Source organism: Maylandia zebra, linkage group LG14 (assembly GCF_041146795.1).
Source record: "Maylandia zebra isolate NMK-2024a linkage group LG14, Mzebra_GT3a, whole genome shotgun sequence".
In the NCBI taxonomy this organism is placed as follows: Eukaryota; Metazoa; Chordata; class Actinopteri; order Cichliformes; family Cichlidae; genus Maylandia; species Maylandia zebra.
Window position 1 is genome coordinate 11,444,144 of NC_135180.1, and position 16,345 is coordinate 11,460,488.

The 16,345-nt window shown below is 41.7% G+C and overlaps 1 protein-coding gene across 1 annotated transcript in view; it reads right to left on the reverse strand.

Annotated features, from left to right (window-relative positions):
- igsf11 (immunoglobulin superfamily member 11) overlaps positions 1–16,345 on the reverse strand; it is a 124,919-nt gene that overhangs the window by 77,560 nt on the left and 31,014 nt on the right. Inside the window, exon 2 of the mRNA XM_004567020.4 lies at positions 8,391–8,420. Within this exon, the coding sequence (XP_004567077.1) occupies positions 8,391–8,420 (30 nt within the window). The remainder of the gene's footprint in view (positions 1–8,390; positions 8,421–16,345) is intronic.

Sequence of the window (16,345 nt, forward strand, 5' to 3'; positions counted from 1 at the left end):
TGCAGAACACTGAGGGCAAAGATGGCAAAAGTATGTGGCAACAATGTTACTTGAAGCTACTGTGTGATGCCAACTATGAGACGGTACAAGGACAGGTTTGTTTAAAGTGGACATCTGATCACACGCAGGCCTCTCAGTAATTAATAGGTATGAAGTGTTAATTCAAAATGGTATGTGTTTCAACTTTCAACTTTAACAGGATTACAAAACACATTCTTCAGAAGTGGCATCTGGAAGGTAAGAAGTAGGGGGGGATTGTGACTCGGTTATAGTTTCAAGTCACATTGTGGTAGCAGCTCTTTTTCGGTACAACAGTGATTTGCTTGGACTGATAGCCGTGTCGTTCCACTCATACTGCGCAGCCCTGACCTCTGTCGGTCTCATAAACACTGGCTTTACAAAATTTGATTACATGTACGTGTGGAAAGAAGAGGTCAGAGGGGCAGAAGGAGTATGTATGAGAGAGAATGAATGACAACTTGTATCCCTAAATCCCCAGAAGAGAGCAGATCAGAAACAAGGTGCAGTGCAGAAGAGTCAGCAGTTATAAACAGTTACTTACTAGAGCTTGTACTATCAAACTCTTTGTCATGATAACCTCTTCATGTTATAGCTGTGGGATTAAAGAAACCTATAGTAGTTTCTATGGAGTTTCACCTATAACATTAGTTCATGTTAGCCACACTGGACTAGAAATGTCAATAGGAGGTCAGTCGGAGATCTTGTTGAGAATACATACAGCTAGGGCTGGGCGATATATCGAGTTTTTAAAAAAATATCGGTATATTTTCATACGAGATATAAGATGTGACAATATCGTTTATATCGATATAGTATATGTTACGTTATAATTATACTTGTGGAGCCGCAAGTTTGCCTCTATTTTATCCACTTTTGTCTCTATGCAACGTTACTGGGCCTCACCTCTCCTTCACTGAACACAACTCCCCCATCGCTTCACCTGCAGGCAACGACAAGATGGACACGGCAAATCTCCGTTAACGAGTTACTGCGGATCGCCCCGTGTGTGGGGCTGGATGGCGTCAACGTGTTAGCGAGCTAACCGCGCTAACGACATGCATGACCTAAAATCCTTTCATTTTCTCCAAAAACGACAGTGCGCCTTATGTATGAATTCTGGTTGTGCTTACTGACCGCGAACCGATTTTATGTGGTACACGGCGCTCAGCAAACTGTCAAGAAATGTTTTAGTTCGACTTTGGTAAGCTACGGAGCTGCAGCGCTTGATGGATTGTCGGAGCATTATGACTACCGTAGTCCGGAGCCTCGCGGAGTGATACGTACTGTGCTTCAACGTAATATTACCGTATTGTGTGTGTACAAGCACCTGTTAAGAGACACTGTTATGAAGCAGATTTCAAACTCCAGGCTGTCAGCCACACAGTAGAACTTGGGAACAGAGCAGCTGTGAAATCTGTCTTTGTTATTATGCTCAGCGTCTTTTAGTTCACATTTTGACTGCATAATTGTGAGCTTTTTGTTATGCACAAAAACAACATTGTTTTCTTTTATTTATGGAGGATTATTATTTAATAAATGCTGATAATTTATTTTTGAGTAATTTCTTCATGTACATCTACGCTGTATGTTAATAAAAGTGCCTGTGTGACATCTGGAACACAGCTTTGACTAAGAACTCTCTTTTTGTTCTTACCTTATGGCTTAAAGAAAAATATCGAGATATATATCGTATATCGCCATCCAGCTAAAAAATATCGAGATATGAATTTTGGGTCTTATCGCCCAGCCCTACATACAGCAACCATCTTAAGAAAAAAAACAACAAAGAAAATAAATGGAAAATAAGAAGCACTCTGAGAGAGCAAACCTCCACGAAGGCGGCACAGTCTCTGGGTAGTATTTATATTTAACGGAGTAGTATCCTGTTTTGTATTCATTCGTGTTGTTTTCTTTGTGCTTTTTAAATGGAATTCAGGAAGGTTCAAGACATACAAATAACGTGTTTTGGAGCCAACGTGAAAGAAAAGCAGATGTAAAATATAAAACTGAGGTCAGAACTCAAATGTGACAAGCTATGGATCCAAACTATAAGAGTCAGAGGCCCACGGTAATGTTATATTTAGAATCCCGTTATACATCACATATATTATATAGTGTGTTGTCAACACAAACAATGGCAGTAAGAAACAGCTTTAAATTGATTTACATAGAATAATTATCACTTTGACCTTCAGATTGATCTGTTGGGGTCAGAGTTCAAATGCGATACGATAATTTAAATCTTTATGTGGTACTTTTTATATGTTGACCTTGAAGACCTTGGTGGATGCAAGACAAATTTTAATGTCTTGTTAATGTGACCCCGTATCAGTAAGGTGATTTTATCCTGTAAGTCAAATAGAAATAAAACACATTGTGAGCATGCATTTCAAGGTGTCTATATTTAGCTATCCCCAGATATAAAACTGTGTGATTAGAAAAAAAATCCCATCACTTCTTTGGAAGCACTTGGGAAGCTGACATTTCTTTTCAGTCACATTCATTTTCTTGGCAACCTGCTAAAACACAATAATAATTACCTGCTTTTAACTCTGCTGTAGTAGTGTCCAAAACTCCAGAGGGAAACATCTGGGACTTTTTTAGCTGCTCAGTACTCCCGAATGCTCACCAACAAATTGTTAACCGTGTCTTGTCTACTATCTTGACTTGACCAGGTACTAAAAAAAGTTCAAAGTGAACCAAACAGTAAAGTTGTGGGACAAGCAGCTAAACAATGAGCCCAAATGTTTTTATAAAACCCTGTTTGTTGAGCGACTAGCATCGTCTTTGTGTGGGATTTATGGTTTCTGTTGTAATCCTTACAGCTTTGCTCTGACACCGCTCAAAGATTTTCTTTTCCATGCCTGCTCCTTCTGTGTGTTTTGCTTGATCTGAGTTCTTTGTTCTTTGTCCTTTTTGCACTTCTTCCTGTTTTATTTTGAAGGTTAAGAAGGTTAGAAAGGTTTGAAGGCTAGAAAAGGAGAAAAGTTGTTCCATTTGGTGTTTTGCCTTTTTGGTTTTTTTAAACGAACTGTAAACTGGAGGCCATGGCTTTTAGCCTTTTGACAGACACTGGGTCAAATTTAAGAACTTCATCCACACTATCCTTTTTTCACATTGTCACATGCAAAAAAAAGAGGTCCGCAAGTTATTTTCTTTACCTTCAGTCCATTGGTCATTAGTGCTGACATGTGCCCGCACTCAGTTTGAGATCCCTGATCATATCTCCTCGTCGCCTAAGTTACATCTTTTAAATTTGAACAATGGGAGCCACCTCTTCATTCTTCCTGCAATCCTATACTTCTCCCAGCCTCCCACTCGCTCCCAACTTCCCCGTTCTTCCATTGTCCTCGACTGATATTATATGAACTCTCATTACAGGGGTGGTAATAGACTCTTCAGCACCCAGATCCTCTTTATTATCTGTCAGCTGTGGACTACATCTCTAAGCTGATTAGCCAGAGCCGTCTTTTCAGCATTTCAATTAGGAGCGTTTTGAATAGTCAAGCAGCTTGCACGCCTTATATTCATTACTGACATTCTTAGAGCACTATGCGACGTTCAAATCCAGTAATCCAAGAAACATATTGCAGCAGTGAGGATGAAAGGGCAACAGAAGAATGACATCATGGCAGATTTTAATATTGGTCTCACAGGCAAAAGGCAAAAGTAGCTATTAACAGCAATCCAAAGCAATTTACAGCAGCAGAGACACTTGCAGTTTAGCATAAATGGCCCAGCTGGCAATCCTGTCATGTACACCCATATGCAAGCACACATGCATACACACAAACGGTTTTTCATATGCTTTAAAAGACAAATATATTCAAGAGAGTTATATTTACCATCACATATTAAGCTCTGTGCCTGAATCTTATCACTGCAGAATGGTAAAAATTGATAAATGTGTCAGTCTGAGTAGCATGAAGACTGGACATACAGGTAAAACACCTGTATGTCCCATTCGGCTGTTCGGCCAGGTAAAGGGCCACAAAAGGGGAAAAAATGAGAGAGGATGAAGCGGAAGAGCAGGAAATTGAGGGAGAGGAATGGGAGGAAGAGGTTGTGACTCCTAGTGCTAATGGATTTAGGTCAGATGACGAAGATATGATTTGCTTTGCACGCTGTGTGTGTTCGTGCGTGTGTGTGTTTGTGTGTGAGCTTGCGTGTACAAGTGGAGGGCATGGTTTTGTGATGTCATTAACAGTGGAGCCAAAATACGATGATCTCGGGGTATTATCAGTATCTGTTTAAGGTATCCGGCTTTGTCAAATACCCACTTGACACAGGAGTCACCATCATGTTTTATCATTCAGTCTGACTCTCTCACTTTCACACACACACACAAACACGCACACACACACACACACACACAAACTCCCACTAATCCATTCAAGGCATTGTTAATCCAGCTGTGTGCTGGTACAGAGATGTGCTGTACATGGCTGACAACCAAGTCACCAACGCTGATGTCATACCTGTGTGTATTTCGGTTGCCTCCGTTGTAATCGCTGCTGTTTGCGAGACAGACGCAGCACACTATTATGCGACTACATCAAGGAGCCTAAACCGTGTACTCTGCTCTCTGCATTACAGCACACTGAATTTCTCTCTGTAGAGATCCTGAGTGTCACAAACGCTCGTGTCGGTGCGCTAAGTGAAATGTTGTTGTCATGTTCTCAGCTGTATAATTTGACAAAGAGCTCAGTCTCACTTAGAGCCTCAGTCGGGGAGAAGGGAGCAGAGAGGGAAAAGGGATGCAGTTGTGCACACTTGAGGATTTCTACAGTAGTCATGTACCATTTGCCACAGAACAATGGAAGTGGAGTAGCTGAGAGTCAAGTGCCTTTTCCCTGGGCATGTGAGTGGTGCTTGTAGAGGAAGACGACGGTCTTCCACATTTCATATTAGATTTTTCAAGTGAGTAGATTCGTTTTTTTTACCATTGTGGTTTCAGTGAGGTCTCTTTCTCTAACCTTAAAACATAATATCCCTCATGCTTAATTCAACGAACACGTTTAGACGTATTAAAATCACAAAAGAAGTATTTCATCTCATCACCTTGACACTGTCTGATCTGTTTCTCAGGTATGGTAGAGTGGGTCTGTATTGTTGGAGTGTTCAAAGATATCGCCACAGTCTTTGCTTGATTGTTATAATCTGGTCAATCTGCTTTAAATGCTTAGTTTCCAGCAGTTACTGCATCTGTTTGTCATCGACATGAGGGGATTTCTTTAATATAGTCGCAGCTCTGGCTGTAAACACAGCAGTGTCACCAACCTGCTCCATCTGATTCAAAATTGTATCCACCGCTTTGCTCTGCAGTACTCTGCAGTTTTTGGATGTTGACCAAAACAGCTTTTTCATTAATTAAGTCATGTTAAACTTGCTTTTCTTTGCTTAAGGTTAAAGTAAAAGTGAACAGTACAGTCCCAACGTGTGCCCCAGTCACACAAGTATAGAAACTGTTGAGGAATTATCTGACAACCAAATGTGTATTCTCCAAGCAATTGGGGAGTGGTTACTGGAGGTTGTTGGCAGTAATTAAGAAATTCACACAGGCCTAGAGACCCCCTGGTAACCTCAGGCCATTGGTTGGCAGGTGGTTGCTGGAGGTTACTGCCAGTTGCTAGTAGTCCCTGCTGTGTGTGATGCTGGACGGAAAACCTCTGTGCGATTGCTTTGATCACTAGCAGGTTACTGCTGTCTCCAGGGGTTTTCATGCAAGATGCCAACTTGTCTACAAACTACTCGCCAAGCAGCAGTGAAACTGAAGAAAGCGATTGTAACTATAAACAGAGAACATTCACCAAAACGTTCTGCCCTTCAGTTGCAAAAGGGACTACTTTCTCTTTGAAAACAGACAAACTCAAGTCCCAGTTTGCCACAAGCAACTCTGCAGTAGGAAATACGAAAAAGGAAATAAGAGGATGACATTTTAATTTGCTACCTGAACACCCATATGTACCTTTTAACAGAGACATATATAAATAACACTGTTTTATATAGCCTACTGTATTATTGAATGACTAAGTTCACTGTTATGGCCCACAGTAAGCAGGAAATGAGGGTATATTTACTGAATACAAATACCTTGCTATAATCATTGTTGTTGCAGAACTTTGCCTGCTTGCTTTGAGTGCCGTGCACTCTCATACTGTGGAGTAGATTCAGGCACCCTAACAGATTTGAGAATTTCAATTTTATTTCAGTGGTAATTTTAAATGTTGTTATTTTTTCCTCTTCTTTTTACAGAACCAGGCCAGGGACAGAGAACAGAAGAAGAAAAAGTTGGCTTAAAGGGAGCGTGGACGTGTAGTTATGAAGAAGTTAGGAAAAGCCTTCATAAATTATTTCAATGGATATACAAATGATGAGTGTAACCTTCAGAGATGTTTTGCTGGAATAAATGGGGAATAGACTGATTCTTCTACTCTCCCAGAGCACTCAAAGAATTTAATAGAACATACTTGATTCACCTATTCACACCCAGTCATAGAAGTGCTTTTTCTATGTTTAAGTGCTTTCTATCTAACATTCACACACATTCACATGCATCGGAGAGCAACTTGGGGTTAATATCTTGCCCAAGGATATTTGGCATGTAGACAAAAGTAGCCAGGGATTGAACCACCAACCTTCCTAACCCACTTAACCTCTTGACTTACAGCGACCAATGCACATAATGGGGAAATAAATGTAGTTCTTTACATTTCTAATAGAGTGGATTTTTAGGACTTTTCAGTTACAAACTAGAGGATGCATTTTTTCATGCAAGCCCAGATTAAGATTTAACTGCCTGTGTAGCATGGACGGGATAAATAAGGGAAAGCAAAGGAGTGGACACATCCAGAAAGAACAAGACAGATGTAAAGCTATGCTAACAGGAAGCACAAGAAACAAGTGAGGAAAAACAGTATGCGTAGAAAAAAACATGATACAGGCGAGGCAGAAGACTATCAAAGTAAAACAGGAAGTAGCACACTTAGACATGTAGGCTTGATACAGGGACTGGAGAGAAACACTCATGAAGACACACAACTTGATGTGGGAAGACAAAAGCACGCACATAGCAGACAGAGCTGAAAGACAGAGAGAGAAAGCTAAAGAGCAAGGGACGAGAGAGAGAGACAGAGGAAGAGAGTGCACGAGAGAGCGACAGCAAACTTGACTTTCATAAACAGACATGATAGACAACACAGAGACATGACAGGCATACAAATTAACATGAAGACAAGACTGACTTCACAGAGAGACACCAATAACTAACACAGGAAACTAGACACGAGAGAAGGAACCAGCTAGTGATGATGAACAATGACTTAATCGCATAATAACAAAAGCCTGAATGACAACAAATGCAAAATATAGAGCTATAATATAAAAATAACTAACTGGAAAACTCAAAACCAATAAGATAGAAAAATTAAAAACCCATGAGAAAGAAGGAGCAGTCAGATTGGGACATGGCTGAGATTGAAAGGCTGAATGTGGGAGGAAGAGGGTCATGACATTTAAAAAAAAAAGCTGGGAGGGATCACAGGGAAATACTGAAAGAAAAAACAGAAAGAAGAAAAGCAATAGGAAAGAGTGACGGATAGACAGAGAGATAGTAAGCACTAAAATGTAGTAGAGGAGATAGCAGATGGTGGGGATTATTCTGGACTAAAATACTCTGTGATCTACAGAGGGAAGGCCACAGACATAAACCGTTACAGACTCCATCTGCCAGAAATAGACCAAAAAGAGCTGTAGGTGCACCATCACGATAATGATCAAATACTGCCTGGATAGCAAAATCCAAAAAACGGCTATATTTGTCATCATAAACAACACAATGACTCTGAGGACAGATAAAATGCTGATGTTCAGTTATGCTCACGCGTTTAGAGAAATCACTTGGGAGAAATGTCCTGTTGAGTGTCACAGAATCGGGCCTTTCAAAAAACTTAACAGAATTATATTTAGAAACTGAAACGGGTGATCGGCAACGACGTGAAGACCTAAAACGTGCTGCTTTCAGGTGCCTATGTGCTGGAGCATTTGTTTGTGTGTGATTATGACTGATACCATCAGCCACTAATCCACATTTTATGTTCACCGTGATTAGGACAACAGCCTGCTGAGCTATGTGCGTGCATGTGCGTGTCTGTGTGTGTGTGTGTGTGTGCAGTGAAAACAAAGGCAAACTAGTCCACAAATCTCCCAAATAATTCGGTTATATCCATCCACACACATACAAAACCTGAAAACACACAAACAGAGATACAGACTAATGCTTGCTAATCACCCTGTCTCCCCCTGTGTGCAGGAAGGGAATAAAAGAGCAAAGACAGAGATCTGGAAATAAGTTGAGCTCTTTTTTTTACCTTTTCCTGTGTGTAGATCAAACCTTGAACCTGCGGAGAGAGAGAAAAGACAATAAAGAAGGCATAATTACTGTTGTGTTTTGTGAGTGAGCATTAGTGTAGCTGAGGCAATCACACAGTGCACCATCACACTGATGAAACAGAGAAATCAACATTAGCATCTCTCTGCAGGCAGACAGAACCTGCGCCATGCTCAGTTGCTTCTTGCATCTTTTCTTGATATCCCTGCAACTGCTACTCAAGACTTTAGGTTCCTGTGGCAGCAAGTAAGCCAGTGGCATTCAAGTCTCAAATATTGTGACTTAATCTTTGTGTGCATAAGAGAGAAAGTGTGTGTTTGTGCATGTGTGTTATTGGCTAATTATCTACCCTGACATGGGGGGCAGTTAATTAAATCCTTCCCCGGCAGTATGCATAAAGTAATTATTGAGCATGGATGCATATCTACAAAAAAAAAAAAAAAAAAACATTTGCATGTGATAAACATAATGTCACATGTTCCCTGATGCAAGACACACATTTAAAAGAACTTCCTTTCCAAAGAACTGAGAACATGCAGGCAATCAAACCGCAAATCAGAAATTTGTTTTTTGCATCATCTTCTCAGAAGATAATGAGCTGCTCTTCAATTCCACCTGGAAATTGAAGGTGAGCGCAATTGCACTTGACAGACCGCTAAGTTCATTGTTTCTAAGTTCATCATCACATTGAACCGGTGTTGATTTTGTTGCTCGTTGATTTTCGTTAAAGGACTGTTAAAGTTAAAGACTTCTTAATTCTTAAACCTATTATGGATTCAGTTTTTATACACCTCAAAACACCAATATGTATCCACCAACTGCGCCAGTGAAACAACACATTCCCTGCAATCACCGTGCCCCCAATTACTGCTTTCTGTTCTGAAGCTGATGGAAGAAGCCTGTCATCCAGTCGGTATGTACAACGTGCAAACAGATGCCTGCTGCATCTGCCGTCTCAGTGAAACGGTCCGGTGCTGGATTGACACGATCTGCTAAGCTGCAGTGAGTGTCTGAGATCTTTACCTTCGCTTAAAGGGCTTTGAACGCTATAATCAGTGATGAAAGCTCTTAACTGACACAACATCCTCAGAGAGAGAAAGGGGGGGGGGGGGGGGGGGGGGGGGGGAGTGATTGCGTGTGTGCGGGGTTAACTGGGCATTTTTGTCCCTTTGCTACTTTCACGAGACTTCTCACACTTTTCAATTTCAAAGATTCACTTTCTAAGATATCTCTTCCTTTCATGCAAAACACTGCGTCATTGTCCCACACTGTAGCTGCATTCAGAGTATTTTGAAAAGAGGCAACACTGGCAGTTTCAATCTGTCCTCTGCTGAAAACCTTTGATGCTTTCAAGCTGAACAGAGAGAGACTGACCACCCAGGCTACAAGAGCGCTAGAAACAACAGGAGCTTCTGCAGCATACAAATAAGCTTAACAATCTTCTACGGATACGCACACATAAACACAATAAGATGTGTATGCTTTTCCCGTACAGGTTTATGTGTTGCTAAAAATACATATAAAAGACCTTCATGTTACAGGATTAAAGTTCTTTTACCCCTATAGGGACCCCAAAGCTAACAAGCTTTATGGCTCATATAGCAAAAACATCATGCCTGAGTACTTCTGTTTTAGTTTACCAATACAAACGTTCTGCTAAGAGCTGAGTTCTTATAATCTTGCGAACATATAGTCATGTACTTGGTCAGTAGAAAAGCACTTTACACTCTCTTCATGTGTGAAGAGATAAAAAAAAAAACCAAGCAAACAAGCGAGCAAAACAAGAAAAACGAGCACACACAGTAATAATATTTCATATTTTCTGCATGAGCAGGTGATGCAAGCAGAGGTGTGAGGCTGATGCTTCGCACGGCTGATCCTTTTCAGCTGCTGACATTCACAGGACCGTCAGCAGCATGTCTTCACACTACCTGCCACATACGGCTGGAGTGTTCTGCGCTTGGAGGCATAATCATTTCAGCAGTTGTTAAGGAGAACTCATTCAGATGGAGCAAAGGCCTGTGGCAAAATTGGAAGAGGAGGGTGGTTGGCAGTGAAAAAATGTGCTGCACATGCTGCTATGTTAACAGTTAATATTTTGCGTATCTGCACAGAACTAATGCAAATTTTGTGCAACAGTGGATGTAACAGCAGTGCGTGATCGCATCTGACTAATCAATGAATGAAAGTTCAGTGACTGACGATGCAAGGAGTGGTGTTTTGGGGTGTTTTTTGAACGAGGCAGCCAGAAACGAAGGAGCCAAAATTAAAAAATGTGATGATGCGAGCAACAGGTTGCAGATACAGATACTATATCTCCCCCTCTCTAAAGGGCATCATTCACTCTACAACAATGTGATAAGTCACTGCGTGAGTCCACTGCCAACAGTTTGAATTTAATCTCAACCTCTGAGCCACTTTACAGAGAATTTCAAACCATTACCCAAGCTCAACGATTGCCAGTGGCTGCCAAGTACCTTCAAGGGAATGTCAGTTTCCATGGTAACCACGCCACCACCAGCTGTAGACCCCATGAGTGAAAAATTCTTTAACGGCCAACCGATCACAAACCTTTCTGGAAGTTTCTCCCGAGTACTGTGTTGGCCTCTCTATCTCTAATGGACTTTTTACTCTTTGTACTGTGTGTGTCAGCTGATGCTCACTCCCAGCTTTCTTTAGTAGTTTTTCTCGGACTGAGAGGGCTCTGCGACACTAAATGGAAGGATGTACACATTTTTTAAAGTCAGTTGAGAATCAGGAAATGATATGTTCCCATCATTGTAGTTTCTTAACTTTGATCACATCAAAAATGTGTTTAACCTGTAATACAGTACTGTTTATGTTATTACCTGAAGAAAGAAGATGAAAGCACTATTGTGCTACAGTCACACTAGTTTAAACAGTGGTTGGAGACACAACCATGTTTATTGTGACCGTGTTAAATGAAGTTTTCTTGTTTGGAAACAGTTGCTTGAGAGACGGGGAACAGGTCTGTCAACTGCTGTCCTCAAAACATCTTGGGTTAGTCAAGATGGCAATAAGGTGGAACCAGTCAGTTTGCAATCAAATGGGCTCAAGTTGGCCATTACATGCAGTCTGTTTGTGATAATACACCAAACTCTGATAAATCTGCAGTCCCCAGATCTGTTGCAAATCTATTGTGATCCATCCATTTTCTTCCACTTGTCCAATTCAGGGTCACAGTGGGGATGGAGGTTATCATAGTACAAGAGCCAGGATACTCTTTGGACAGGTAGCCAGACTGTTGAAGGGCCAGCACAGAGAGACAGACAACCACTTACACTCACCAACTAACCTAAGCCCGCTAACAGCATGTATCCGGACTGGGGAAGGAAGCCAGACCACAGAGAGAGGACTCACACGGACACGGGGAGAACATGTGAAACTCTTTAAGCAGAAATGCACATTAGCTATTTACATTCAGAAATCAGTCAGAACCTCAAATGTGAAACACACTTTCCTCTATAAGTAGTGGTGTAGTTGCTGTGAAATGGCAATTTAACTGCATTAAAATATAGGCGTGCTGTAACTTTGTTTTAATAAAATAATTTAAACAGAATCCAACCAGCTGGCAACCAGATGATGATGCAGATTAATTCTAGCATTTTATTTATTCACAAACCTTTGCCACTCTGTCTGAGAGTGATTCCAGTCAGTCTCAGTCAGACTACAACAGTTTGGGGACAGGCTGCCTCCCACCAAGCGACCTGTGGTATCCACTCAAGCTCTGGGTGACAAGTTGGTTACTTGTCACCCAGATGTAACCGAGCCATTAGAAAAGCAATGGCCTTGCTAAACAATACCAGGTAAAGCAAAGCTTTACTTGAAATTATGTGCTTAGATGCGCTGAGCAGTACTGAAGATGGAAAAACAACTTTACAACATGGGAAATAAGACCAACAACTGTAAATGCACAGGCAGGCTGAAACAAGCTCTGTAACTTTGACTGAATTATTATCACCATGTAAGTTACAAATTTACTGTTACAGTCTTCTGAAGGACTGGTGGGTCTTTACAGCATAATAAAGTAAATCGACTCAGCTCATTCTTTTTCCTCTAACACCAAACTGACACGAGTAAAATAAATCACTGTGGAGTGCCTTTAGTTTTGATTGCATTCCTGGGGACAGACTACTGGAGCAGTGAAAATAACAGTTAAGAAGACTGAGAATATTACTGCTAAGCATATGTGCACAATTAAAATGCAATTTGTTTAAATGTTTAAAGCGGATCAAAGTACATTCCCGAGAACTGGTATAAAAGTAAAGATGAGCTTCTGGTAAACTACAGCATCACATCTAATTATCACTAAACAAATGTTTCTATAGTAAAAAATATGTGTTGTTTCGCTTTTTGTGTTGTTTCCCTTATAAGCAGGGTTTACTTCTCTCTTCTGAAGACAAGGAAAGGAAGAGTACTGCTCAGTAGACACTGAAGAAATGCAGCTTCAAGCAAAACAGACATGTGCCTCCCAAAGGCAAAGCATGCTCATCTCTCCCGCTAGTGTGCGTAGCCAGGAGTTGATAACCAGGTAGAGAGGAGCCATGTTGGAGACAACATGCCCAAACAAACTCCCACAGGATGTGGAGCGCTTCTTAAAAGCAGACAAGCCGCATCTTTAAAAACACAGCTCTGGCATTGGTTCACACATGATTTCATGACCCACGGTGTTCACACCTGATTCTCTCCCCTCCTGGGTCTTAATCAAGTTGTTTGTTTCAGAAAGACTTCATTAGTTTGTTTCTTTGATTGTGTAGCTGTGAATGCCTCTGAGTGAGTGCGCGCGGACGAGCGCACACTGATTTAACATCATGAAACACACATACTGTCCTTGAGAGTGCCTCTGACAAATGTAAACAAGTAAAACAAATTAAAAAAAAGCCCTCATGACGTCGTGATCATAGATCATTTTCTTACTGGGAATACAGGTCGGCGCAAGGCAGGCGAAAGTGGAGAGGGTGTTAAGAGATGTTTTCCTTTATGGAGAATGATTTGTTTGTTTTACGTTCCAGCTCGCAAGCCTCACGGGCCCTAACCTACATTACAGCACAATGACTATTAATCATTGATGCTCAGACCTTTTAATATCGCTCATATAAAATTTATCTACACGTGAACAAAACAAATGAAGAGTTGTGTTCTGAAACACTGCATATTCATTTTTTGGTGGAAAATGATCACCTGGTGATTATCAAGCCAAGTCTGGACCTAAGCAAGACATGCCTGTTTGTTCTGAGAATATAATATCGTTTCCAACTTAGCTGATGAATTTGAAAGTTACTTTATATAGTTACATTACTCTCAGACACATATCATGTCTTTTAAGGTTATTTACAGTTATGTAACTGTAATCTATAGCACTGTGCAAATGTTTTGAGCCACCCCTCATTTCTTTATGTGCTGCTTGGAAAATTAGAAATGCTCCATGAAAGAGCCTCTGCCATGTTTCACAGATGGCTGTGGACACTTACTATATAAGACCTGTTGACACTGATTTTGAGTCATTGTTTAGTTTGGCATACCTCACCTTTTTCCCTCTGTTTGCCTTCCTTACACATGGCTTTTTCGACAGCCACTCGTCCATTGAGAACATTTCTGATGAAGCATCGGTGAAACAGAAGATGGATCAGCTCAAGGGTCAAATCTCATGTTTACTGACAGGCCTTTGCTGGATTTTCCCCCCTATTTCTTAAGGGTGTGAATTCAGACACTTTTCATCAGCTTTTTAGGTCTGCCACTTCTTCTTTTGACCTCCACTGTTCCAGTTTCCTCAAATTTCTTTAAGGGCACACTGCACGCCATATCTATATGAAAGGTTTTTCTCTCATAGCTCCTTAGTAATCACCCTGTTGGTTCAAAAATACAATTTCATGCCTGCCAAACTGTGGTGTTTTTGGTATTCTTCATAGATACTACTGCTGAAGTCCACTTTAAAAATGTATAGCAGTCTAGCAGTTTGGAAGCTAAATAATAAAAAAAATGAAATGAAAGGTGGCTTGACACTTTTGCACAGTAGTGAAGCCGTGAAATGCTGACAGTTCGTTAGTTTATATGCATATCAAATTCATTTTCACAGTTTGTGCCTGCAAATCGTATTTTCAGAGTTTCTTTAGGTGTGAAGATTAAGATTGCCCTCTAACAAGTCAGTCAAACTAAAACTTTGTTCAGTCACATTAATGTTTCAAACCCTGGTGCAGCACCAGCTTCAACAAGGTTCTCAAAAATCCACTGCTCACACATTTTGGTATCAGCAGCATCAACTTCTTTCAGACTTTATTAGGTTGGATTATTAATTTCCCTTTTAACGTCAATAATATCTCAAAACCTACATATTATTTTTGTATCAGCTTGATGAACAACTTCTATGGAAACCTGAGTATCAGTGACGTGCTTTTCAGAAAAACAGTGAACACAAAAATATATTTTTAGACCAAGTCCAAACACAGCAGCTGTCTCATTTGCATTTGTGATTATCAGAGACTATTCTCTCATGTATTTCTTTTTACCATTGACAAGAAGCCACTGTACCGTCGCTGCTCGCTGTGCGCCATCAATCTTCAAACAATCTCTAGTCTTTGCTGCAATGTACTCCATATTTGTCACTTTTGAGACAGGCCCCAATTGTGTCTCCTGGATTGGACACTCGGTGTCCGTTTCATTTTGACGACTTTGAGATAGCCAAGCACTTCACAAGTTGCAGACGTGTCTGAAGTTCAATTTAAATGACCACTGGCTAAAACAAAAAAACATGCACTGCCTGAAATCTCACATGCACACACGACAACAGAGTTTTGAGGCCTGCTGCAATGAGTGTATGAATCCCAATATAGCAAAAGTGCCTATAAGAACCAGAAGAAGAAGAACAAGAGCTTGGTAGCTCTGGTTTTAACATTTTTTTATTAAAACAAACAAAGAAGCAAACAATGTATGAAGAACCACAATGGCATGAACGCACTCCTATCGGCTCTGCTTCACTTATCATTTGCATTATTTATTATGTTTACATACTTAACTTTTCCACCATTGTTTGCCCAAGTCTATTCAAGTCAGCTACATTTAGTTATAGTACAGCTATAAGGTATGGGGTCTTCACACACCCCCATTCTCTGCTAGCCATTGGGGCGGGGGGTCTGGGAGGAGATGTTAGCTGTCCGATTGGCCTCCCTGCTGCTGCGGAGCCTGGGACGGTCTGCTTGCCTCCACCCCGGGGAGAAGGGTAACATCTCTTGGGCCTGGGTTCTGTTTCCCCCTCTGGGGGCGAGGGTACCTGGACCCGGGGTATAGAGTATGTTTGGGGAGTGTGATTGTGTGTACATGTCCATTTATGTCAATCCTTACATTGGGTGAGTGCTGAGTGTTTGTATATGTGTGCATGAGGGTGGGAATGCATGTTTGTGTCTGTGTGTGCCTGTTTGTCTGTGTCTATATGTCAGGTCAGGTCTTAGACTCCACCTCTCTTGGAACTCCCAGGCCCTCCAAGGCCTATCTCCCCTCACCACACTCCCTGCCGGTGACTGATGCCCTTAGGGGTCGGTGCATTGGTGGTTCTTGGTGTCCGGGGCTGGGCACTCAGGTATGTACCGGCTCACTCCCGGTGGCTACCTGGCGGGGCCTGGCGCCTGTTGCTCGGTCAGGCCTCCTCCGGGATGCGGGGGGCCCTCGGGCCTCCGGCCTCTGGGCCTGCGGCTCGGTTCACTCTGGCACAGCTGGCTGCCGGCAGAGCCGGCGAGCACGCCGGTGCAGCCCCCTCTAGCTTCTGCTCGGTGGCCGCTGGGTGACGCCTCGTCTGGGGATCCTCAGCCCTTCCCATGAGGGTGGCACAGATGCCCCTCCGGTGGTCCTCTTTGGGCTCTCGTGCTCTGGGAGCCTCTGGATGTCTGGGGCCTGGGTCTCCTCCATGCCTGCTTCATGCCC